This window comes from Coturnix japonica, chromosome 3, assembly GCF_054131305.1.
Source record: "Coturnix japonica strain WE chromosome 3, WE-NBRP24, whole genome shotgun sequence".
Taxonomy (NCBI): Eukaryota; Metazoa; Chordata; class Aves; order Galliformes; family Phasianidae; genus Coturnix; species Coturnix japonica.
The window spans coordinates 91,014,237-91,039,757 of record NC_140665.1 but is presented as its reverse complement, the minus strand read 5'-3'; the positions used below and the strand labels follow the sequence as shown (position 1 = coordinate 91,039,757).

General features: G+C 45.6%; 1 protein-coding gene across 1 annotated transcript; it reads left to right on the top strand.

Annotated features, from left to right (window-relative positions):
• Positions 1-1,363: 1,363 nt before the first annotated feature.
• Positions 1,364-25,356, top strand: ADAM17 (ADAM metallopeptidase domain 17). The gene is made up of 19 exons (XM_015859402.3): positions 1,364-1,547; positions 10,057-10,189; positions 10,536-10,669; positions 11,465-11,553; positions 12,739-12,907; positions 13,675-13,805; positions 14,727-14,816; positions 15,348-15,461; positions 15,996-16,140; positions 16,690-16,778; positions 18,569-18,721; positions 19,157-19,356; positions 19,492-19,595; positions 20,092-20,226; positions 20,930-21,060; positions 21,546-21,624; positions 22,585-22,673; positions 23,300-23,356; positions 24,125-25,356. The coding sequence occupies exons 1-19, from the start codon at positions 1,451-1,453 to the stop codon at positions 24,473-24,475; spliced, it is 2,490 nt and encodes an 829-aa protein (XP_015714888.1). The 5' UTR covers positions 1,364-1,450; the 3' UTR covers positions 24,476-25,356.
• The last annotated feature ends 165 nt before the right edge of the window (positions 25,357-25,521 follow it).

The following is a 25,521-nucleotide window of genomic DNA, read 5'->3' as shown; positions in this document are numbered from 1 at the left end:
ACAATTGCCCGTGTGAGGGAAGACTAAATGAAATACAACTTTTAATTTTTTGGGGGAAAAAAAGAAACCTTTGAGGGTTATGATAGAAATCACGGATGGTAGTGGAGGAAAAAGATATAAAACTCAACAATGAATCGTTTTCAACAGGATAAGGGGATTTCAATAATCATAGTGTATCAAGTGCCAGAAGCTCGCGAGTTCTGGAATCCATCTAGAGAACTGTGAAAGAAAGTCACCAATGTACCTTCATATCTGAGCGCTTACTCATAAATAATTTGAATAAGGAGGTGAGGACTGAGAAGACAAAGCCTGATACCATGTTGTTCATGGAAGGAGAGACAAGGTGTGGCTGAGAACTGTAGAACCTCTCAGTAATCAGGGCTCAATTAGCCACAGCTATGTTGTAGAGTATGGGAGACAACTTAATGGCTCTAACACAGAACCTCACGCAGACACACGCTCTTCTGAATCCTTGGTAAGATACCGTACATCATACATTACTAGCAGAAACAGGGAGGTAATTGTCCCCCTGTACTCGGCATTGGTGCGGCCGCACCTTGAGTACTGTGTTCAGTTTTGGGCCCCGCACTGCAAGAAAGACATTGCGGCCCTGGAATGTGTTCAGAGGAGGGTGACAAAGCTGGTGAGGGGTCTGGAGCACAGGCCTCATGAAGGCTGAAGGAGCTGGGAATGTTTAGCCTGGAGAAGAGGAGGCTCAGGGGAGACCTTATAGCTCTCTATAACTTCCTGAAGGGGGGAACCCAGAAGGTTGGCCTCTTCTCTTGTGTAATCAGTGGTAGAACTAGAGGGAATGGTTTTAAGCTGTGTCAGGGGAGATTCAGGCTGGACATTAGGAAGTATTACTTCTCGGAAAGGGTAGTCAGGCATTGGAATGCACTGCCCAGGGAGGTGGTGGAGTCACCATGGGAGTGTTCAAGAAATGTTTGGATGTGGTGCCGAGGAATATGATTTAGCCTGGAAGTATTGGTGATGGTTGGACTAGATGATCTTCTAGATCTTTTCCAACCTTGATAATTCTGTGATTCTGTGATCCTGAGGATGGAGAGACACTGGAACAGGTTGCACAGTGAGGCTGTGGATGTCCCCAGCCTGGAAGCATTCAAGGCCAGGCTGGATGGGGCTGTGAGCAACCTGGTCTAGACGGAGGTGTCCCTGCCAACAGGAGGTTGGAACTGGATGTTTGGAACTGAACACCCCCCACACCAAGAGCCAAAGCGGAGCTGGAGGAGCCTCCCGTGTAACACCACAACCCCGCCTCACACCGCCTAAGATGGCGGCTCCGCCCGCACCCACAGTGCCCCGCGATCGGCCGCTCTTCCGGGTAGGGGCCCTGCAGGGCGGCGGGCCCGGCGCGGCGTGAGGAGCTGCGGGCGGGGCCCGGAGGTGGAAGGAACGAATGTGAGCGGCGGGACGGAGCGGCGGGCGGACCATGAGGCTCCGGCTGTGGCTGGGCTCTGCCCTGCTGCTGCTCTGGGCGCCGGACGGGCTGCAGGCGCTGGGGAGGCCGCCGCGAGAGCAGCGCTATGGTAAGGGGCAGGGCGGCCCGGCAGGGAGGGAGGAGGTGAGGGGAGAGCGCTGCCGTGTGCCGGGGTACGGGGGAGGGACGGCGGGACGGGGAGGGCCGTGGGGGCAGGGATGGGGCTGGGGCTGCTGCAGGCCCTGCTTGTTCCACTGCCACCGGTACTGCTGACACTGAGTGTCCCATTTAATCACTGACTGAGTGCTCCAGGATCACAATCTATCCAAGGCTTAGGAGAGTGGTTAGGTCCTGGAACAGGCTGCCCAGGGAGGTTGTGGATGCCCCATCCTTGGAGGTGTTCAAGACCAGGTTGGACGGGGCCCTGGGCAACCTGATCTAGTAAAGGTGTATGTTTGGTGGCCCTGCCAGGCAGGGGGGTTGGAACTACATTATCCTTGAGGTCCCTTCCAACCCGGGTCATTCTGTGATTCTGTGATTATCGCTCCATAATGTGTTACCTCCTGACCTTTGCTAGTTTTCTAAATATTTATCATGTCTGCCCCATCCATTTCGCTAATCTTGACACTGGAGCCTCCTGCTTTCTGCTTATCTACCTATCCAGGCATATGCCAGATCTCCCTCTGTGTATCTGCCAGATAAGTTTTGTTTCTTCTTATGCAGTTCTGGGTGCCTTTACCCTTGGTATTTCACTCTCCCCCATTCATATCCCCAAGGGAGGAGAGTACACAAATTAACCTACCAGCCAGCTCTTATCTCTCAGTCATGCACGTACTTCATTCTTTAACCCCAGTCAAAACCTCATCTTGTATCAGGGGTCCTGAGGTATGTCCCTTTGGTTCAACATTCTGTTACTTTTGGAAAAACAAGTGTGTCAACTCCCACATGAAGAAGTGGCAGATCTCTGTGTGATGACCACGAGCTTCTCCCTGTGGAGAAGCAGAGGCTGCGGTCACTTATTGCCCACTCAGATGTCCCCAGGTGCCAGTGACTGCTTTGGGCCCACTTCCTTGTGTAGATCTTGGACACCAGGCAGGTACCAGCCTGTGCCTCTGTCACTCTCCCACACCTCGGGTTGACTTTTTGTTCAGTGTTAGTCACTGCAGGAAACTGGTGGGGATAGCACCCAGCAGGGGATGTTCCAGGAAGTGTAGCAAAATGCAATAAATACAGCATATCCCTTCAGCATCAAGGCTTCTTCAGGCAGAGGCTGTGTATTGTGCCATCAGATGTTACGCCTTCTAAAGGACCTGTTTGCTACAAACTTTCTTTGTATTAACTTCTACTTTGTTCTGTTTAACCCAAGGTTGAGTTTTCAGCACTGAAATAATTCATATCTCTGATGAGCAGTCGCTTTCATGAAGTTTCAAGGGCTGTTGTTTTATGGCTAAGAGCTTTAATGCTCATCTCTTTAAAAGCTTATTTTTTTCAGCATGGAAAAAGTGTTATTGAGTGAAAACAGAATTTGACAGGATAGAATACGTAGATGAAAAAGACTTGTGTCATTTCCTAGCATTTTTCAGCTGAAAGAATGTTAGGGTGTGGTGCTCCAGCAGTTCAAACTGATCTAAATTGGGACTGCCACAGTCCTGCTTTCTGATCCTTTCCTCATGTTTGTGAGTGCCTGCATGGAGCTAAGCTGCCTGGAAGCGGATCACCATCCTTTGGTAAGGGGCAGGGTGTCTCTGTTGGGGTAACTTGTGTCATTTGCACGTTGCCACAAAGTGTTATGAACCCAGGATTGCCCAGAACGTAGTGTAACTGTATGTAACAACATCAGCTAGGTAGGGAGCTAGAAGAAATACAGTAGCTGTTGCTGTCTTGGGCAGGCAACATTCCTTGAATCGATCACTTGTGTAATATAGAAAAGATCAATAAGAGATTCTGAGGCAGGTGATTTGGCCTTCAGTCGTTTTATCTCCATACTTATCAAAGACCGCACACAACTCAAAATGAATGGCATCAGATAAAGAAATGACTGATTAAAATGGTTCAGTGTGAATCTATGTGACGTGCTTGAAGAAACCATAATTTACGACTTGTTGAATGAAAAAGAATAATGGTGTCGATGATGGATAAACTGGGGGAGCTTAGTGATGCAGAGGGCAGCATAAAACTTTGTCTTCTACACAAACAGCAGATGCTCTATGTAGACATGGCCTGTCTTACTGAGTGTAAATCATGGCTGATTTCTGTGCTGTGTGTTGGTGGCTGTTTCTGTAGAGATTGTTGATTGTGGTGGTTTCGCTCTGAAGGACAGCTGAACTCCACAACTGCTGTCTTATTCCTCATCCTCAGAGGAAGAGGAGCAGAAAATACAGCGGAAAAGGGCTCAAGGGTTGAGATAAGGACAGAGAGATCACTTACCAGTTACTGTCGTGGCTGACAGTCTCAGTATGGGGAGAGTAATATAATTTATAGCCTTTACTAACAAGATAGACCTGTGAGAACTGAAGCCAAGCTCAAAACATGTTCTCCCCCACATCCCAGGGAGTGGGGGCTGTGGTCAGTCCATAACGCTTTGTCTCTGCCACTCCTCCTTGTTCGCTCCTTCTCCATGTAGGTCCCTCCCACAGGATGCTGTCCTTCCTCGGCTGGTCCCACCTGGGCTTCCCACAGCTCTCTAAGCACTGCTCTGACATGGCTCTGTACCACAGGGCCCACCCTTCAAGGACTGCTTCAGCGTAGGACCCCACAGGTAGCAGCTCCCCCAGCCCTCCTGCCCCACTGTGGGCTGCTCCTCCATCTGGGGGTTAATCCTGCAGAGGTATCCATGGGCTGCGGCCTCCTTCAGGCAACAGCCACTGCTGCTCGTGGAGATCTGCTCTGCATGGTGCCTGTGGGCACCTTCCTTCCATGCAGGAAGCCAGCTTGTTCCACCATGGGCTCACAGTCAGTGTTTTAATTTTCAATTGAGAAAAATAAAGAAATATGATGGAAGTATAATTCCTCAGAGTAGAACCTCAACACTACAACTGTTACAAACTAGCTATTGCCAGATTTTTGTTGTGAGAACATATCCACGTGGTTCTGTGGCTTTGGTTTAAGCATATCAGCGCTATAAGCAACCAGAAGTGAAATGTCTCTTTGCGTTCATGGTTGTTCTTTGTAGTATTTTTGTTCCTTTTCTCCCACAGTTGAAAGCTGACAGCTGAGTGCTGCTGGTTGTGGCTGATAGCAGCAGTGACTCATCCCAGTTTCACTCTTCTGCTCTTGGTTGACTTGCTCGGTGTGGGGATTTCCTGCAGTCCTCTGGATACCAATGGTTCTGATTATCTTCCTGATGTCAGTCACTTCTGCACATGTATGTGACTGCACTGCTTGTCTGCCTGCAACTTCTCCGCTTTTCAGCCCGTGTTTGTGTGGTTCATGTCCTAATTTCTGATTGCAATGTCCATCTCTGCCTTCCAGTGCTGCTTTTAGTGTGTTATCCTTTTTTACCTCCTTGAAACTTGCATTAACCTACGCAGGTACGTGGCCTAGGGGCTGAGAGGGGAAGGAGGCTCTGTACTGCAGGGAGGCACCGATAGCAGCCACCCACTCAGTTTTGATCCACAATTAAAGAAATGTTGAGCAAGTTCTTAGTATCCTCTGCATTCTCTGCCTTCCTTTTTTATCATACAGATTTCTGCCAAAACTGTCAAGCTCTGCCCCTCAGTGCTATAATATGCCTTGAGTTTTGGAAGGCCACATCTGAACAAGTGCAGTTATATCCAAAAGGAAAAGTGCGGTCAGGGAGGAGGGGACTGATCTCACCACGGTAGTCCAGACAGTAATTATTCTTTGCTTGGAATCAGCTTCACTCCTTCTATTTTTTATTATATATATATATATATATATATATATATAATTTATTTATTTGGGAAGCAGCAGGGTCTTGTGGTTTGTAAACTCAGTAGTGAGAATGACAGTTTTTGGAGAGCCAGATAAATGAGAAGGCTGCATCTTGTGACTTGGCTCTTTGTGATTTGGGGTTTTTTGAGCATCACGTGCTGTTCTGGTTTAAGATAAGACAGCTGTATTGTCCTTGCTTCACTCTGAATGTGAGGTTGTTAGTTCAGGGGGCTTCTTTATCTTCATAATGTCAGTATTTGAGCAGGTATCGCACTCCCTGCTTTCACAGGTGAGACAGACTGAGATACTAAATCAAACAGAGAAACCTCATGTTCCTTCCTGGTCTCTATTTATGAGGTGTGTAGTGAAGGAGAACATTTCCAAGGTTGGCAGTTTGTGAGGTAACATATAGAAACCATTTGGGGAGTTAGGGGGGGATTCAGCAGTATTGAAAATAACCAGAAATAGCAGCTTAATAATCTCTGTGGTTTCCGCCAAATAAAATCTGCACTCTTAAAGAAAAATACTGCCCAGAAACTGATGAATATTTCCCTGTATGGAAAAGCTTTGGAGTAGTAGAAGGGTACAGTTGTATGAACGAGTTTTTCCTGGGATGAGCTAAAGGTTGTTCTGTAGACTTGTAGCTCTTTCACAGTAGCCATCACTGAGCACTTCTGAAAGTGTCCTGTGAATAAGGTAGTTAAAGTTGCAGGAAAAGCAGACCAACTTCCTTCATCGGAGAGGCAGTAAATCTGCTGCCTGCCTTACACAGTCCTCAGGCTGGGAGGTAAGTGCACCTGGAGGCTTTGTCTGGCTGCACGGTGACTAAGTTCAGGCACTCCTTTCTGATGTGGTTTAGCAATTCTATTGCAGTTAGGGACGGCTCAAAAACACGCCTTTCGGAATGCTCAGCATTAGTATTGCCCATGTGGCTGGCCAGACTTACTGATGAATGTCTAGAAATGTGTTTGAATAGTCAAAGCCTTTATCATGCAATGTTTTATAAGCAGGCTGATACCTATTGAGTTCTTGAACCTGTTTCTCTCAAGTTCTGCCTCTGTATACTCACTGAGCCAATCAGCAGTTGTTTTGGAGGAAATAAGTGAAATGATTTCTCGAAACCATTAGGAACATGCATTGGCTTTTTCACAGGAGGTGAGAGCACTTCAGTTCCGTTTGTTTTCTTTCTGCTGGTGGCCCTGTACCAGATGTACTGGAGGAAGAGGTAACAACATGTGAAACAAATGACTACGGAACAGCTTTCCCACAGATGGATCTCCTCATAGAATCACAGAGTGGTTGAGCTGGAAGTGACCTTAAAGCTCACCCAGTTCTAACCCTACCGTGGACTGGCTGCCCCCCACCAGCTCTGGATGCCCAGGACACACTCAACTTGGCCTTGAGCACCTGCAGGGATGGGGCATCCACAGCTCGCTGTGCCAGGGCATCACCACTGTCTGGATAAAGACTTGCCTCCTGACATAGAATCGTAATCATAGCATGGCCTGGGTTGAGAAGGACCACAGTGATCATCCAGTTTCAACCCCTCTGCTGTGTGCAGGACCACCAGACCAGGCTGCCCAGAGCCACATCCAACCTGGCCGTTAATGCCTCCAGGGATGGGGCATCCACAGCCTCCTTGGGCAACCTGTTCCAGTGCGTCACCACCCTCTGAATGAAAATCTTCCTCCTAATATCTCACATAAACCTCCCATGTCTCAGTTTAAAACCATTCCCCCTTGTCCTGTCACTATCCACCCTTGTAAACAGCCGTTCCCTCTCCTGTTTATTTGTTCCCTTCAAGTACTGAAAGGCCACAGTGAGATCTCCCCGGATCCTTCTCTTTTCCAAGCTAAGCATGTGTAAAAAGTCCAACTGTACTGTTAATCATGCCTGTGTAAAAAGTCCAACTGGACGTTACTGCAAGCCCAAGGGTTCTAGGTGGGATGCTGCAGACTTTGTTTACCTCTTACTGTTAAGGTTGAAAAGACTTGGGGTTGTATTTTCTGGTCCAGATTAGGACTGTGATTTATGTCTGAAGTGTCTCTGCTCACTTGAATTCACATATTTTTATGTGTGAAGAAGAATAGCTTCAGGCGGCCTAATGAAGAATACGGAGCCCTTCAGCCATTGAGTCATTGTCCAACTGAATGGGAAGAGTTGTTAGTGAGCTGCTCGCTGGTTCTGGGAGTGTTTGGTGCCGGCTGGCAATCAGCTGGAGCTCAGGACACAGGTGGCACCGAGTGCCACACAAAACACAGAGAAAAGCCCTTTATTTCCAGGCATGGAGATCCAAGTGGTTTAACATTCACACAGCCAAGTGCTTGCTGTGCTTGCTCCAGGCATCCCGCCCCACTGCCTCTTCACATTAGATTTATTTCTGTTTTTAGTCCTTGTTGGATGGTTGGAGGAAAAATAACTGTAATTATTCCTGCAAACCCCTCTGCTGCTCCTTTGGTCACTTTAAGTTTATAAAGGTGAGAGTTTAATGTGCTGCTGGATCTCTTATTTGAACTAGAGACATTTCCTATAATCAGATAACTATGGAGAATTTTTTAAGGTATTAATTAAATCCTCTAGTTTCAAGCTTTATGTCCCTAGATAAGCTTAACCTCTGCAGAAATAATGTAATTCAATAGAATGCTTATGAAATGGCTGACCTGCCTCATTTACTTGTTGCTTTCAGGGCAATAGATTGAGCATGAGATCATGGGAATTCACTGTTGTGCTTATGAAAGCCAGCGTGGTTGGAGAAAGATGCCATTGGTATTTGAATTGGAAGCAGAATACTTGAAGAGAAACATCTTTAAAAATACAGGCAGTGGCTTCCAGTTCCACTAAACTATTGGCCAGCATGTTCTTGAGCTCTTTGCTGGTGGAATTGTCTGACACAAAGCCCGGTAGCCCATCATTTGTTTAGAAGATATTTTCCTGTATTAAATGGACCACGGTGAAGATAATGGAGCAGGAGTGCCAGGTGGATCATTGAACTCAAATAAAAAGCAGTGAGCTCTGGGGTTACGATGGCTTCTGTCCATGGGCTGCCTACAGACGGGTTCTGCACACCTCTGTGTTTCATTTAGAATGGCACTTCATCTCTTACGTTTAATAAGTCATGAGCATGGATTCATTTTCACAGCATGAAAATCTAACAGAAAAAATGGGGTTTGCGTGCTATGAATCCATTAATTTCCACATCTGTCTGATACCTGAATAAGCCGACTGATGTATGTCTTAGAAGTTAATTACATGTTGCAAGTGAAACGAAAGCAAACAAATATAGGAAGAAGGAAATGTTAACAAGTGCATTCTTGTTTCAGTGTCCCAGGAAATAGGAGTGCCCCGTTTCAGCTGTTACTCTAACAGAACACCTTACTCATGGCACCACTCTGTACTTCTGTGCTTCCCCCTTGCTGAGGTGGAGCGGGACTTCTCAAGTTCTCTGCCTACTCAATAAAACTGTGATTTCTTTAGTAGACTTTGCAGGTCACAACATGGAGACTCAGGTTGTTCTGACTGGCTGTGGTGGTGACTGCATCTTGCTCTCAGGCACAAGGCCCTGAGCAGCACAGTGCAGTGGCACTGCACCTCAGGTTTAATTAGAAAGAGTTGAAGACTAGAGTTTCTCGTATTTGTTTCTCCCTGCCTGTTTACAGGATGACCTGGGTTGGAAGGGACCTCAAGGATCATGTAGTTCCAACCCCCCTGCCTGGCAGGGCCACCAAACATACACCTTTACTAGATCAGGTTGCCCAGGGCCCCATCCAACCTGGTCTTGAACACCTCCAAGGATGGGGCATCCACAACCTCACTGGGCAGCCTGTTGCTGCCACTTGTGAGAAGATGCCTTGCCACAAGCAATCAGTTACAACATCCCACAAAGGAAGGTGGTGGAAACTTGCTTTTGCATATAACCTGAAATGCTTGGTAATCGATTGCAGGTGCTCTCGACCTGTGTGTTGTAAACAGAGATCAGGGAATTGCAGTTGCTCTGCCTTTCCTGTGTTGCCAAATGGCAGGGAGGGGCCACGTGCTAAGGAGCAGCTCAGGAGCCTTTTAGTTTTAAACCATTGCCCCTTGTCCTGTCACTGTCAGAACATGTAAAAAGTCATTCTCCCTCCTGCTTATGATCTCCCTTTTAAGTGCTGGAAATTATGCTTTAAAGCACAACTGGACTTGGAGAAAGAGGGAGACTTTTAAAAATAAAGCAAGAATAGAAGCCCTTCTGCCTCTTGTAAGCCAGTGGCTTGTTATTTCTGATGGCCAAAGCTATTTTCTGGCTGCTGGTGGATGCAGAGGTAATAACTGCAGTCCTGACCTGCTGTGAATTTGGTAGATGTTTCCTCAGTTTAAATCATGTTTTGCCTTGGATGGGATGGAGAACAGCAGGTGAAGATGAGAAGCTGTTCATCCCAGAGCAGTGGGGAGTGTTCTTTCCTGCTTGCTTTCCAGGAGGGCATGAGCTCTGCACAGCCATAGCAGTAAAAGTGATGGCCTATTTGCTCTAAGAAGTCAATTAAATTCTGTTTCTCTCTGATCACGTCTTTTGTTTCATGCTATGATTTCTACTTGACTGCACAAAATGTGCCTTTACAGAAATGCACAACAGTTATCCTAAAATTAGAGCAAACTGTGATCTTGTTCCAGCAGGCTCTGGTTTGCTGTTTGATGTGTGTGTTTGTGAAAGAGCCTCTTGGTGCTATCAGACTTTGTTTTTCTTCCAGATGCAGTTGAATCCATGCTCTCAGACTATGACATCCTTTCTCAGTCCAGTATCCAGCAGCACTCACTGAAGAAGAGAGACCTCCAGCCTGAGACTCATGTAGAGAGGCTTTTAAGTTTCTCAGCCCTGCAAAGGTAATTAAATAATCAGCAATGAAATAATATTGTCTTTCAGTTTGTGATCAATGCATACAGTTCCAAATTCAGAAATAATGGTTGTGGTTTCTATCGTGACTGGCCCATTCTTTTAAGTCTTGAACACTTAAAAATGCCCTATAGATGTACTAATGATTTACAGCTCTGAATTACATAATGAAATGAAATGAAAGCAAACAAATATAGGAAGAAGGAAATGTTAACAAGCTTTTATACTTTGCTTATTGGACTTAATGCTTCCTAACTTCTTTTGGGCCTTCAGTAAAATGGAAACTTTTGTGCGTGTCTTTTGCTTCGAAATAAATGGAAGTAAATTCTTTTACAGGCACTTTAAATTGTACTTAACTGCAACTGCTGAACACTTTTCAGAGAAATTTCAAGCATTAATTGTGGATGGTGAAGGCAACGAAAAGGAGTATCGTGTTCAATGGCAAGACTTTTTCACGGGACATGTTGTTGGTTAGTACGGACCAGTCTGTGTGTCAGGGCTGAGAAAGCACAGCTGTGCCTCAGTCACTTGGCCACAGTCAATGCTCCATTACGCTCATTTTCATCAGATATGCTTAGAATGAACACGCAGACTTTATTCTTCTGCCCCTCAGGCTTTCTGGTGGTTTGGGTTTTTTGTTTTGTTTATTTTTTAATCTTTTGTATCAAGCTTCTAAGATTGGAGTCTTCCATTGAGCTTGGCAGCATGTGAGTGTACAGTTTGCACAGGCAGCAGCATCCCAGGTAGTGATGACGCAGCACTGCCCATGTTGTTACATTAAACTACTTTAATGTGATTCTTTGGAGGCTGCTGACCTGGAAAGAGGGACTGTTTTGCTCCACTTTAGTCTAACACTAACACTTCTGCTAAGTTGGTTTGATTTTTATGTTGTCTTTTGTGGTGTGGTGGATTTCTTCTGATGCTGTGATATTGCTGCCTGTTAATGGTGAGGTCCAGACTGCCTTTGTTGCCAGAATTATCCTGTTACCAACCCCTGAGGCCTTCTCAGCAACACCCAAAAATTATCAGTTAAAGCCGAGCCTTAATGCCTATGATCATTGAAAAGATAACACTGAGGAAGAAGCGCTGGTTCGTGTCTTTTTTTTCCTCTTTCTAGAATGTTCTTCAGAGACTGAGGAGGTTCATCTGTCTTGAAGTTTAAAAAATAAAAAATGAATTAAAAATCAATGTCTTTGTAGAATCAGTGTTTTTATAGGAATGCATGCACATGGAGCTGACTTGTTTTCTTAATCTTCATGTCAAAGGGGAGCATAATTCCAAGGTTGTGGCGCACATTGGGGATGAAGACTTTACTGTAAGAATCAATACTGACGGAGAAGAATACAATATAGAGGTATGCCTTACTGGTACAGGGAACATTCAGAACATCTCCTTTTTTTCTGTGGGTGTTTCTGTTTCTGGTTATTCACAGTGACAATTCTGTAGCTCAGAATAGACTTAGTGGCGGTGATGGTGTTTGTTTTAGAGTTAGTGAGAAGGTGCAATTAAAATGGAAAACCATTTTGACTTCAGAAAGTATTGAATTTTAATAGTGAGTGCCACGCTTGGCATTTGCATCTTTTGGATCGATCAGAGAGAAGGTAGATGTTAAACAGGGAAAGATTTTAGAAACAGAAGTGGATAGCATTGGTCATTAGTGGTGATCACATCCTTCAGAAGAGCAAACAGTGCAGCATTCTGAGCACAGCTGAGGTTTATTGAGCCTTCCATAATTGTGTCTTTGCTATGTCTTGAAATTCTTCCCACTCTGTGGGCTTTGTTTAATAATCTGCTTTTTCCCTGCTCCCTTCTTTTGTTTTTCACCGTTTTTATTGTGTTATTTTAAACTACTCATTTACAAAAAAAAATGATCAGCAAATGTGTAATTAAACACTACCCTAATTACTTGTTCAAAGCAGCGTATTCCCAGACACAGCCTGTGTTAAAGTGGATGAATAACAGTAATTATAGCTAAGTGTTGTATGGATATTGTAATTGTCTCCTAACCCAAGGATAGTCAGAATTATAGGTAAGCCTGAGAAATCCGGTTCTATTAAAGTATAAAAATGTGACTAGAATACAGGAACCATTCTCCTTGTGCTTTACAAAAGGGCAAACAGTAGCTGTTGGATCATGATAGCTACATTCTAGCTGTCTCCTCCTCTAGCTGCTAGTCAGTAACTTAGGGAGCAGAAGAGCTTGAGGTGCCTCCTCAGGCTGCTTTTATTCCTGAGGGGAATTAAAACCCTCTCCTATGGCTTTATCAGATGATTGCTGCTGATCTATTGAGATGATCTTTAGATCTTCGGATGCGTGTGGGCCACAAAGGGTTGAATTCAGTTGGCTTTCTTGGCAGTGTACTTTTGTTGGTAGATTTATTTCCAAAGGTGAAATTATTATAATGCAATTTACATGCATATCTGTGCACATAAAGCTGGGGAGCCTTGTCTCTGTGTGTGTATATGTATGCATCTTACTTAAGTCTTTGCATTGACCGTGTTCCTAACCATCTGCATTTCTGCTGCTCTTGTGCTCTCAGCCCCTGTGGAGATTTATAGATGATGTTCAAGATGAAAGATTGCTGGTCTACAGATCTGAAGATATTAAAGATTTCTCACGTTTGCAATCCCCCAAAGTATGTGGTTATGTAAAGCTGAACGAAGATGAACTTTTACCTAAAGGACTGGAAGAGAGTAAGCAAAATGAAGGTGAGCCTCCATACCCTGGGAGAGCAGAACCTTCCAAGCGAGGTCCCAGCCTGAGTGATAATCTGTGTGCTCCTTCTGGTTTAATTCTTTGAAGTCACTGGTTCAGTGGAGAAAGCAGTACCTGTTTTCATGTCCTCTTTCCCTCTCCACTCCACACAACAAAATCCATAGTGCTGAGAAGAAGGAACTGTCCCTAACAGTGTCTTTCTTCCTGGCTTGCTGAAAGGATGTTTAAATCTATCCAAGTGTCAGTGAAGTACAGGAAGCTATTTCCTTGTGCTGAAGTAGTATTTTTTGTAACAGCTCGCAGCAAGGTAGGTTGGCTTTTTAAGGTGAACACTAAAACAACCTTATACTTGAGTCCTCTAGGGCCCATTTGATACCTGTGGCCACTGTAATAACCCCTCTTGAGTTACGATCAGTCTTCGAGTCTCACTTTCCTCTATCTTCTACTGCATCAGCAGGGATGGGGATAAGGGCTGGGAACAGAAGGAAGTGTTAGGACAGAGACTGATTACCTTAAACACTCTGTAGGTACATTTATTGAGCAGCTCTATTTCACTGCTATACATTGCATTCCTTACAGCAAGCCTGAGGACTGTTCTGAAAACAAAATTCAAGAGTCCTCACATCCACCCAAAATCAGGCAACCAAAAAATCCCACCTTGTCTCATGTTCAAGACTCAAATAAAGGCATTAGACTCAGCCACAGGCAGCTTGTTGAATGCTTATTTATTTATTCTTTTATTTATTTTTATGCACATTAGCAAGCATCCACCGGGAGAAAAGAGCCGTTCCAGACAGCTCTAAAGATACATGCAAGATGTTGGTAGTGGCAGATCATCGGTTTTTCAAGTACATGGGCCGTGGGGAAGAGAGTACAACTATAAACTATTTGGTAGGTACTCTGGTGCAATTTGCTGGAGTGAATGGAGAAAAGAAAGAAGTGATTCAGTAGTTATAACAACATAGAGCTTATCAAGATCTTTTACAGCGTACGTGCATCACATCTGGGTGCTTTGTACCTGGGAAAGTGCTAAATCACGCGTTAAAAATATTTTATAGTGGTGATACTGTAATTAAGTGGTCTCTGGTTTTCACATCCCTTCCCTTTGCATGCTACTGGTAGCTGTGCTGTTTTCTCATAAAGAAAAATATGTTTTTGCTCGGAGTTGTAGATGTGTGCTGTAAACAACACAGAGATGGAAAAAAACGAAGTACAAACTATTATTAAGTGGCTGTAAATATCATTCTTTGTTCTGAGCAAGTTTGATGCTCTGTATCTAGTAGGAGGAGATTTTGAAGTTGATGAGAGCAGCTCAGAAAGGGAGATATTGATTGTGAGTGCTGAAGAGAGACTTTCTGGAACCTTGTGCTTGAAGCATAATAAGAAAAATGTGAAATGGAAGGAGGGAGGAAGGAGGCCTTGAGGTCAGTTGAGTTCAGTGCTAAAACAAAGCAGTAAAAACAGCTTCCTCTTCTGCCCTTCCCCTCAGAGAAACTTGGAAAAGCACTGTATAAACAAAATGTTTCCCAAGATGTCTTGTTTTTAATGTTACCCCTTCCTCTGCACGGATGAAAGTGATAAATGAAAGTTTGTACTGCTTTTTTATGATGGAACGTTTTCAGGGATACTTGATAGTGCTTTTTGGATCTATGAACCGTTGGTTGTGGTTCACTGAATACATCTGTTATGTTTAATAAGGTTCGGTTTTAGTTTGAAATGTTTCCAGACAAATGCTGCAGCTTCTTGGAGTGTCTTGAACTTTGGTGCACAAAAGCTTAGTACTGTCGTGACTTATTTCTCTTTCCTGCACAGATTGAATTGATAGACAGAGTGGATGACATCTACCGAAATACTTCCTGGGACAATGAGGCCTTCAAAGGTTACGGCATTCAGATAGAGCAGGTTGGTATTCACTGAATTGTGCCAAGGGTTTCCAATCTGAAGTGTAAGAACTCTTTAGGTGTCAGGGTTTCTGACTATTTTGTCTAGATTATAGATGTCAATAATCAAATCTGACTTACTGACTGCAGCCAGCAGAGCTCAGAAATAGCATCTTGCCAGAGGTGGTGTTACTGATTTGACAGCATGTCTATGTTCAGTTCCTTGCAGCTTTTGAGATGGGAGTTCTCACTTTCCATACGTTATCTCTATTCAGAGAGGCTATTCTTGTTCATCAGACATACCATTATGCACATACTTCATCTTCCTGTTGGTGGCTAGTGCTTAGCTTATAGAACACATATAGAACAGATGTGGTCTGCTCAGTGTATCTTAACTAGCAGAAGCTGAAAGCTTAACATTGGGAGCGTGCTGAATCTGAGTTTTTCTTCTTGCAGATCTATTGAGACCTTTAGGATTGCACTGAAAACTTTTCTGTAGTTACAAAATTGACCCAAATTCTTCTACGTTGTTGTCGCCCTTTTTGAAATGTAGATTATCATCCACAGTGAACCAGAACGTGTAGAACCTGGAGAAAAGCATTACAATATGGCAAAAAGTTATCCAGATGACAAGAAGGATGCGTGGGATGTGAAAATGCTGCTAGAGGTGGGTAGTAACCCTTGAATCATTTCTGCCTTTTGCAGAAATTTGCTTTCACAGCTGTTCTGCAGCAGTGGATGAAACTCCTTCACTTCCTTTCTGTGTTGTATAGATGTTAGACTAAGTCAAACTAGCAGATGTGCCCTGTAGCCCATGGCAAGAGTCTCCTTTGTATAATTATGGAGCACACACCGACTGGGACTAATATGGAACATGAGTCAGAAGGGCAGACCTGGTACATCTGGCACTAAGACTGACTGCCTTCTGACCTTCACAAAAGTAGTGTAGTTGGCTTCCCCTCCATGTGAAAAGGGGAAAATGAACTGGCAAGTTACATGAATGAATGTGTACAGTGCATGTGGGTATTCATTTAAATTTATTCAGATCTGTAGGACAGATAATCATCTGCTTTTGCCTGACTTAACCAGATTTAGAAGGTGCCTGGCTTATTAGATAAAAGTTATCTATAGATTTCTGGTATGCACCATGAAACATTTAACAGAGAATATACTTCTCTTTTTTTTTTCCTCCTCTTTAAAGCAATTTAGCTTTGATATTGCTGAGAAAGCAGCTCATGTGTGCCTTGCTCATCTCTTCACATACCAAGATTTTGATATGGGAACACTTGGACTGGCTTACGTTGGTTCTCCCAGACCTAACAGCCATGGTGGCATTTGTCCTAAAGGCAAGACTTCCTTTTCTTCCTTTCCAACTGTGACTTGAAAACTACTTTTTGTTGTTTCTATTTAATCCTCTTCTAATTTCATGGAGCATGACATGTTATTTGCATAGTCTCGTCTTTTGGATAGAATTGATGGCCATTTTCTTGGCTTGAGCTGGAAAAAGAGGGAAAAAGGGGGGGTGGGGGGACTGAAATGTCACAAGGCTATCGGGAGTGAAGAAGCTTTATGAAAGCCATTGCAGCCTGGCTAGACCAAGTTCCACTCTGTGTGGGTGCATCTTGCCTCAGTTCTGGGATGGCAAATGGTGTTGTCTTGGAAATTTCGTGTATTGTCCTCCATTGCTGCAATACATGAGCTGTGTGTGCTGTGCTTGAAAGAATTCCCACTGGAGAAGACTGGCAGGAGGCTCAGTGGTGAGTCTGTGAGAACAACACGCTGTTCATTTTGCCAAACAAAGAATAGTTGCCTGCCCCCCTTATAGAAAAAGAAGAAAGAAAACAAACGAAGTAAAACACTGTTCAGTTTGTTTTGTTTCTGTCTCACATCTATAGCTTATCACAGTCCGATTGTAAAGAAAGACATCTATCTGAACAGTGGCTTAACCAGCACCAAGAACTATGGGAAAACCATCCTCACAAAGGTAAGAGAGTATCCTCTGCAGATAGTGAGCGTTTGCTGTATGGAATTATTTGTTGGTGATGTGTTTACTGGGGTTGTGGTGATGTTTTGTGGTCTGTCAGCAGCATCTGCTGGCTTCAGATGGAGTCACATCCCTGGGGACAGGGATGTAGGTCACAGAGCCCTTCACATCATTTCAGTCCAGGCTGACAAAGGGGGTTAGGATTGAATGCAATCGAAGACTGAATTCACTGGGGAACAGTAGGGGGGGAAAATTAGCCACTGTCTAATAAGGAATTAATTAATGTCCAAAAGTTATCCAAGTAATAGGATTTTGATATGCAAAGATTAATTTAAATGTGTTTTATTGCAAATAAAAAATCATTCTTAAACAGGACAGGCAATATTATGCAGCAAGCAGATTTATAGTAAGAATAAGATTAGTCTGACTGAAGTAAAGACTTAATGTGTTTGCTATTACATGTGTCCTCAGCATGCAAATAGAAGATAGCACTGTTCTGCATGCAAGGTAAGGCAGTGCTAGTAGTGTGGGCAAAGCAGGAGGTCTAGTTTGGAACTTATAATGGAATTCATCTTCCTGCTTTGTGTGTGCATGTGTCTTGAATGAGTAATGCAGAAAACAGTGTAATAAGCCGGGCTGCTAATACTGATGTAAATTGATTCTGTCTGGATTTTTTTATAGCTAATGAGACAGTAAAGACATAAGGGCCTCAATATGAGCTCTGTCTCACTTGAGAAGATAGCAGAGCAGTGGATGTTTTTGCAGCTAGCAGATCTCTGCAGCAGGGCATGTTTTTTTCCTGCTGACTTCTCAGCTGTGCTTTGCTGTAGCCTGATTATAAAGGGAATTCATAATTGATGTGTGGGCTAAAACTTGGCGCAGAAGCTGTCAAGAAGCGAGGAAAAAAAAGACAGAGTAGCTTTGTGCTGGAGGGATGTTGACAAAGAGCTCTGGCTGTTGCCATGCTATTTGCATTCGTTGTTCAGCCTCTAAGCTGGAGCCCTGTCCTGGACGACAAAGGAAATTGAGTTTACATCGTCCCCGTAGGAGTCACAAAGCTTGGGCTGATGCAGTGGGCACATACAGGCTGTTTTCACAGGGAGACTTTTACACAGCTTCTGGTCGGACTTAAAAAGAGAAAGAATTTGCTTAAAACCCTCCCACAAATGAGATCCCATAAAGCACCAATGTGATTTCTGGGCAGCTCTCATGGCCTGGCTCACCTGTTGGCCACGGTTACTACTGGACACCAGCAGCAGTGACTGTTACCTCACCAAACTTCCTTCTCTCTGCCATGAAACATCCAATCTCTTTGAGGTTAATGTATTTCTGTGCTGTTTTCTTTTGTCACCTTGTGAACTTGCCCCCACCTACTGGCCACAGCCATGCAGAGATGTGCTGTGCCACCATGTGGAGCTGCATGGGATCCTCAGCACAAGGAATCATGGCCTGCAGTGGAGATGTTAGAAATTCCTCCCTGTCGGGCTGCATCTGTGGATGTCTTTCTGAGCAGTCATGTAATAGCAGAGATTATTCAGTGCTCCTGATTTAACTGTCGATTTAGAAGAAATAATTCTAATGGCGAGATAAGCTTGAACAAGAGATGGACTAATTGTGGTAGCTGCTGTTTGTTTGGATTGGGGTTTGTGTTGAACTTTCATGCCTTCCAGCTTTTCCATCTCAGTGTATTGTAGAATTGCGGGTGACTCAGAGGTAGCTGGGATCTTCTGTCCTGTCCTGCTCAGACTGATTTCTTTCAGCACTACTGTTCTTTTTATATGTTAACAAAGGAGGCTGACTTGGTTACCACGCATGAGCTGGGCCATAACTTTGGAGCAGAGCATGACCCCGACAGCCTGCCAGAATGTGCCCCTACCGAAGACCAGGGAGGGAAATATGTTATGTATCCGATTGCTGTCAGTGGAGATCACGAAAACAATAAGGTATAGTTGCATCATTTTACTTCCATGTGCAAGTCCTTGCTGTCGTCAGTGATCTCTTACACAGGCAGGCTATTTAGTTAATGATTCTTCTACCTTGAAGCATAAGGGAATTTAATGGATTAACCATAAAAAGAAAACATCACTTCTTGCAGTTGGATTCTCTGCAAGATGAGCTCATCTTTGCTTTCTGAGTTTCTCTGGGGTTCCTGGTGTGTCCAGGTGCTGTTTGTAATCAGTGGCTGTGGCCATTTTCCCATCTTAAAATCTTTCAGAGCCGTCAGGATGGCAGCATGGAGAGAAGAAATGCTCTCTAAGACACCAAAAGTTTGAGTTCTGAAGAGTTTGAGGCTGTCACGGATGTATTTGTTGACAGAAGGGTGCTGTCAGTGCTCAGTGCTGAGCTCAATGCTCCTTTTTCTCTTCATGATTCTCCAGATGTTCTCAAGCTGCAGCAAGAAATCCATCCACAGGACCATAGAGATCAAGGCCCAGGAGTGCTTCAAGGAGCGCAACAACAAGGTGTGTGGGAACTCCAGGGTGGACGAAGGGGAGGAATGTGATCCTGGCCTCCTGTACCAACAAGCCGATCCCTGCTGCTCTGCAGACTGCAAACTGAAGGATGGTGCCAAGTGCAGGTAAGGGAAGATGCGTTGCAGCATCTTTTGTGCTGGGAGAGAATTTCTTTCTCTGCCTTTTGTTATGCTCATGCTTCTTTAAAGTACATAAATAAATGCTCAGTATTTCTTCCTTCCATTTTGATCTTTCCGCAGTGATCGGAACAGCCCTTGCTGTAAAGGCTGCCAGTTTGAAAGTGCCCAGAAAAAATGCCAAGAAGCCATAAATGCCACTTGTAAAGGAGAGTCTTTTTGCACGGGTAGGACAGAGCTCTGTGCTCGCTCCGTCAGCTGGCCAAGTGCTCCAGGCTCAATGTCCCATTCCATCAGCTTTGGAGCTAGCACCCTTTATTCATCCGGTACAGCTAATTTTAGAGACCAGTTAAGCACCACTAAACTGCTCTGTAATAAGTTCCATTGTAGTTCAGGAACCACTTGGTGATTTACTGCCCAGGAGAACATAAAGAATGTTTATTTCTTCTTCCTTTAAGAAAAGGAAAGTGAAACAGGTCAGGTCACTGGGAAGGGCAAAGGGTGAACTAAGTCTTGCAATGGAGAGGTGGAATTACTGCAGATCTGCTTCACTTCCCCACTCGTTGACTACTACTTTGTAATCTTTTCTGGAGGGAAATGGGATGGGTCAGAGTTGTGGTGCTCTGCTGATGGGGCCTCTGTGGTCTGCAGTGTGCTGCTTGCTCTCCGCAGTGCAGCTCTAACACCCTTTGCTCTAACACCATCCTCCTACCTTGTCTGCAGGGAACAGCAGCGAGTGCCCTCCTCCTGGGAATGCTCCAGATGACACCATCTGTGTGGACATGGGGAAGTGCAAGGACGGCGAGTGCATCCCTTTCTGCGAGAGGGAGAAGAACCTCCGCTCGTGTGCCTGCAATGGTGGGTGCTGTGGGACTGTGAGAGGTGTTGCCTCAGCCCTGCTGAGCACTGCTCAGCCCCGTGTAGCACTGGCCTAATTTGTTGGAGAGCTGAGCGTATGGATCCCTTCAGGGTTGTTGGTTGTTTTGTTCTGGTGTTTTGTTTGTTTTTTTCACTGTTTAGAGAGATTTCAGAAGCCAAAGTACCTTTAGAACATAGAGTCCTTGAGCCCTGCTACTGCATATCTGCCTGTCCCACCTTTGTATCAGTGAGCTACAGTGCTTGCTTGATCTCCATCTTATCTCCCAAGTGTGGTAGAGCAGCTGGGAAGAGATGGAAGACTCCACAGGGGATGCCCAGGGATGTACTGTGAGCTCCTCCATTTGAGACAGGGGATGTAGCTCAGGAGGAGGGTTCCTAGAGGGTTTGAAACCCAAGGAGTGTTTAAATCCATCTTGGATGGATGCATTTGGAACTTCCTCATCTGTCTGTTGGTTGCTGCAGCCTACAGGTATCAGCCTGCAGAGCTTGGTCCCACTGTCCCCCCTAATACATTCATTAAACAGGGCATCTGTTTGAGTGTCAGGCTTGGTCGTGGGATTGCACAGCCCTCCCTTCCCCATGGAAAGCTGAGCAGCAGTGGGGTCGGCTGGGGGACATCGGGGTTGTGCGTGTTTCTGGCTTTGGGATACAGGGGCTGACGGGCTGTGCTGCTTTATTGCAGAGACAGACAACTCCTGCAAGGTGTGCTGCCGGGACGAGCAGGATCGGTGCACGCCATATGTCGATGCCAACGACCAGTTCCTGTTTCTGCGCAAGGGGAAGCCTTGTACCGTGGGCTTCTGTGACACAAATGTGAGTGGTGTTGGGTGCCAGGGCATACCCCAGTCCTGCTGCAGAACTGAAAGGGCAGTGATGCTCTCCTGTGTTAAACCAGCACAGATCTGGAAGCCGGTCTGTAAGTGTGGGGTCCTGAGAGCTGTGTCCTCCTTGTGCAGTGGGAACTGAGGCTTCCAGCGCATCAGCCTCTCCAGAAACTTCTGTTTTGTGTCTCCTGCGATGTTGCTGAAACACTTTTTGCATGTTTCAACAATTGGGACTGGGTCTGTTCCACACAGCAATGGGATGGAAGCTTTGTCAAAATAAAGGCAATAACATGGAGCAGTGATGCTGGGATGAGTTTAAGTCCATTCACAATGTGTCTGAAATCCTTATGTATCTGCAGCTTTGATTTCAGTACAACCTCAGCATCCTTTCCCCTCCCCAAGAAGGAAGTAGTTAATGTTCATATGGCCCAAGATCATTTTGTAAATTTTGTAAATTGATGCTTGCTTTTACAGGGCAAATGTGAGAAGCAAGTACAGGATGTGATTGAAAGATTCTGGGATTTCATAGACCAGCTGAGCATCAACACCTTTGGTAAGGTTACATACCCATGTCCTGTGGTTCTTTTTACTTCTCAGTGTGAACTAAAGGTTTGACAGCACCCATCTTACCTTGTAAGGCAAGGAATGAGATTATTTTGCATTTTTTCCACTCCGTTATTTCCTACTCTTATTATTTCCTAGTCATCTTCCAAGCTTGTAAAAGGACATGATGGCTATTCCAGAAAGCTTCTTGTCTGAAAACCAGTAAGTAGGTCAATTAGAGGAAAGGAAATAACAGTTCCTTAGAGGTCAGCTAGATCCAGCATGGTATAGTTAAATAGGCCTCTCAGTGGGATTTAAATGTCAGTGGACCAGGAAGAGAACACTTGGTTTCTCTCATTTAATAACGGCCCCTCCAGCGTTGTGCCTGTTGTGAGTCACGGGCTGGCGATGGAGAGATCCTGACCCCCTGTATGCAGCCAACAGGCAGCGCCTGCCAGGGCAGCTGCTCTCCTCCTGTTACTGTTGTCCTGAAGGCACTGTTAATGAGCAGGTGCTTGTGTAACAACGGGGTGACAGTGTGTGTGTTTGTGGTAATGTGGACATACACGGGGCAGTGTATATTGACCTTCAAGGTCAGGCTGGATGGGGCTGTGAGCACTGATGGGGCTGTGGGTGTCCCTGTTCATTGCAGGGAAGTTGGACCAGGTGGCCTTTAAGGGTCCCTTTGACTGAAATGATGCTCTGATTGTATGACATGTATTTGTGGCTTTCAAACGTAAGCTCTGAAGTTAAAAAATAACAAATACTTCCCTTGTCAGGGAAGATGTTACAGTTAACAGTGTTAGTAAATTGTATCCAATCTTTTTAAATATATAATTCCTCTTATGTTGGCCTAGTTCTGCACCCTGGGTTTTATCTGAGACATTCTGCAGTGGCTGCAGAAGAGGGACTTGTGTGTAGGCGTGAAGCTGTGCTTGGCAGTTACTGATGGCTCTGAACCGATTCACAGGGAAGTTCCTGGCTGATAACATAGTGGGCTCTGTGCTGGTCTTCTCCTTGCTGTTTTGGATTCCCCTCAGCATCCTTGTGCACTGTGTGGTGAGTACACTGGGGATGACTGCTGTGGTCAATGGAGCTGGAGGAGAAACTGTTTGTGTTCTGTGTGTGGGAGGTGGTGATGGGGAGATGTTAGCAAACCCCAAATATGTCCCTTCAGCAGGCAAAGCTCCTCCTGAGATCTGCCAGGCTCTAGCAACCCCAGTGCTCCCATGACTGTTCTGGAGATGTTTTCACAGAATCACAGAATTATCAAGGTTGGAAAAGACCTAGAAGATCATCTAGTCCAACCATTACCAATACTTCCAGGCTAAATCATATTCCTCAGCACTTCTTCTGCCTTTCAAATCCTGCTCAAGTACATTTCTGACAACTCCCAGTGGAGTCACAGTTTTCTGTAGCCCTCTTAAAACTTTGTTTTGTGGGGAGACCGAGAGCAGTGGTGTTCATTCAGATGGGTTAGAGAGAGCTGGCAGCAGCCAAGCGGGTGCCATGGGGTGGGAGCAGGGATTGCTGTGCCCATGAGCACACTGGGGACTTCAGGGAAGGGAATAAACAGCCCCACCCCTGCTGTGTCCCTGCAGGGCAACTGGGACAGGGACCTCGCTTGCAACTTGGGAACTGCTTTTGTGTGTGCTTTGATTGACTTTTGGTTTATTTTCCATTAGGACAAGAAATTGGACAAGCAATATGAGGAGAACAACAAGTCTCTGTTCTGCGCCAGTGTAAGTTTCTGTCTGAGCATGGCCTGCCTAAAAGCCATCCAGTGCGGGACCTGTGGACCAATGAGTCCATTTGAGGGAACCTTTTTGGACTGAGCTGGTGTTTGATGTATCAAGCCCTGCAGCCTGTCAATCCGCTTCTTCCCGTGTGAGCTGTGTGGTGCCCATGCTGGCAGTGCAGTTAGCTCACTCCAGACGTGGTACCCAAGGCAGGAAGGTGCTGTGCTGCAGCAGCAGGCTCTGTTATGGGTGTTTGTGGCTCCATACCATAGAAAAGTTTCTTTGGGTCTCACAGCTCAGATTCAGAAGCAGGTGCAGCCATGGAGTGCAGCTGTCCTTAGTGGGCTCCTTGCAGCAGTAGCAGTGTCATTAGAGAAACCGGGGATCCCTTGGATCCGCTACATGCTGAGCAGTTCAGAAATGCAGTAGTTGCTGTACAAACATCTCATCCTACTGCTCATGTCATTCCTTTGTCTGTTCTTTCCCTGCCCGTTGTGGCATTTGCTAAGGGCTGTAGGGCTTTGTCATGCCTGGAAATGCCTGGGTATTTTCCAAACCATGCTCAAGTAGAAACAGAAATGGATAGTTAAACATATCCCTTCTTCCCACCAGGGAAGAGGGCAGGAAGCGCTGGCTTTCAGACCGCCCGGCAGAGGCGCAGCTGCTCAGCCCGAGGCGCCTTTAGCCTGTTCTTGCTGCCATCACCCAAAGCCAGTGCTTAGTCAGAGCCCGGTGTCTTCCCCCACTGATGTGGCTGCTTGTGTCTTGCAGAACGTGGAGGTGCCCAGCAGCCTGGACTCGGCCTCTGTGCGCATCGTCAAGCCCTTCCCTGCGGCGCAGCCCAGCAGCCGGCACCAGCCCCTGCAGCCCATCGTGGCTGCGCCTGCGGCCGCCGCGGCCCCCAAACAGGACCACCAAAGAATGGACACGATTCAGGAGGACCCCAGCACCGACTCTCATATTGACGAGGACGGGTTTGAGAAGGATCCTTTCCCAAACAGCAGCTCGGCTGCCAAATCTTTCGAGGACTTGACGGAGCATCCCGTCACCAGGAGTGAGAAAGCGGCTTCTTTTAAACTGCAGCGCCAGAACCGAGTGGACAGCAAGGAGACCGAGTGCTGATGTCCTGCCGCACCATGGCGCCCCAGGGGAAGAGCTCCTCTGGATCTAAAACCATTTCATTTCTATAAATACGGATATATGTATATATATTTTTGTGAGGGAGTGGGAGAAATAAGGAAGCGACCTACTGCAGATGCTGGTCATGTGTATGACCTTCCTTTAATTACATTTATTAAGAGCATTATATCTTTTAAAACCCGGAAATCCAAACGGAGACGGGCTTGGTTTTGAAGCTCATTGGATTTTTCTATCGACCTCTAACATTTCCTTCAACCTGTGGTGCAGAACAAAATATCCTCCTGGATATCACGTGTAAATCTGCCTTTTGTGATGTAATATTTGCAGCCTGGTGGCACTGATAGATGAAATTAAGGGCTTTGCCAGCAAGGCAAATAGTCCGCGGTGTGTTCCGAGCTCAGCCTGCTCTCAGGTGGACCGACGGGGTGAGTCACAGAGCAGCCATGGTGGAAGTAGGGCGCCTTATTCCGCCTGTTTTCTCCCCTAAGAACGCATTATTAAAGCTGACATGTTGTGTGAGTGGCCTGGAACCATTTGAGCTGTTACAAGGCAGCACTCAGCCACCAGGGAGGCAGAGCTGGGGCGAGCCTTGGTGTTCCTAAATGTGATGGGAAGGAAGCAAACCTGTGAGGACAGTGAGTGCTGCTCTGCCTTCCAGCCGGATCCTTGTTACACTGATACTTGAATGTGTGCCTTACGGTGTTCTGTCCATAGCCCTTCTTTTATATACTGCTCTTGGTTTGGTTGTTGTGTTGGTTTTTGTGTTGTTGTTGTTTTTGATTCAGTGCAAAGTACACGTGTGAGGAGTTAATTTAATTCCCAGTACAGTAAAAGCTTTTTATATTAAAATCAATTACACAGAAGTTGTGTGTGCAGCTGTTTTGTAAAAGATGAGGCCCCTCCAGCTGACAGCCTGCGAGGTGGGGGTGATGCTGCCCTCACACACCCCATCCTCTGCTCTGAGCCCTGTTCCAGACACTGCCACACACACACACACGCTGCTTGTTGCCAGCAGCTGCAGCAGGAAG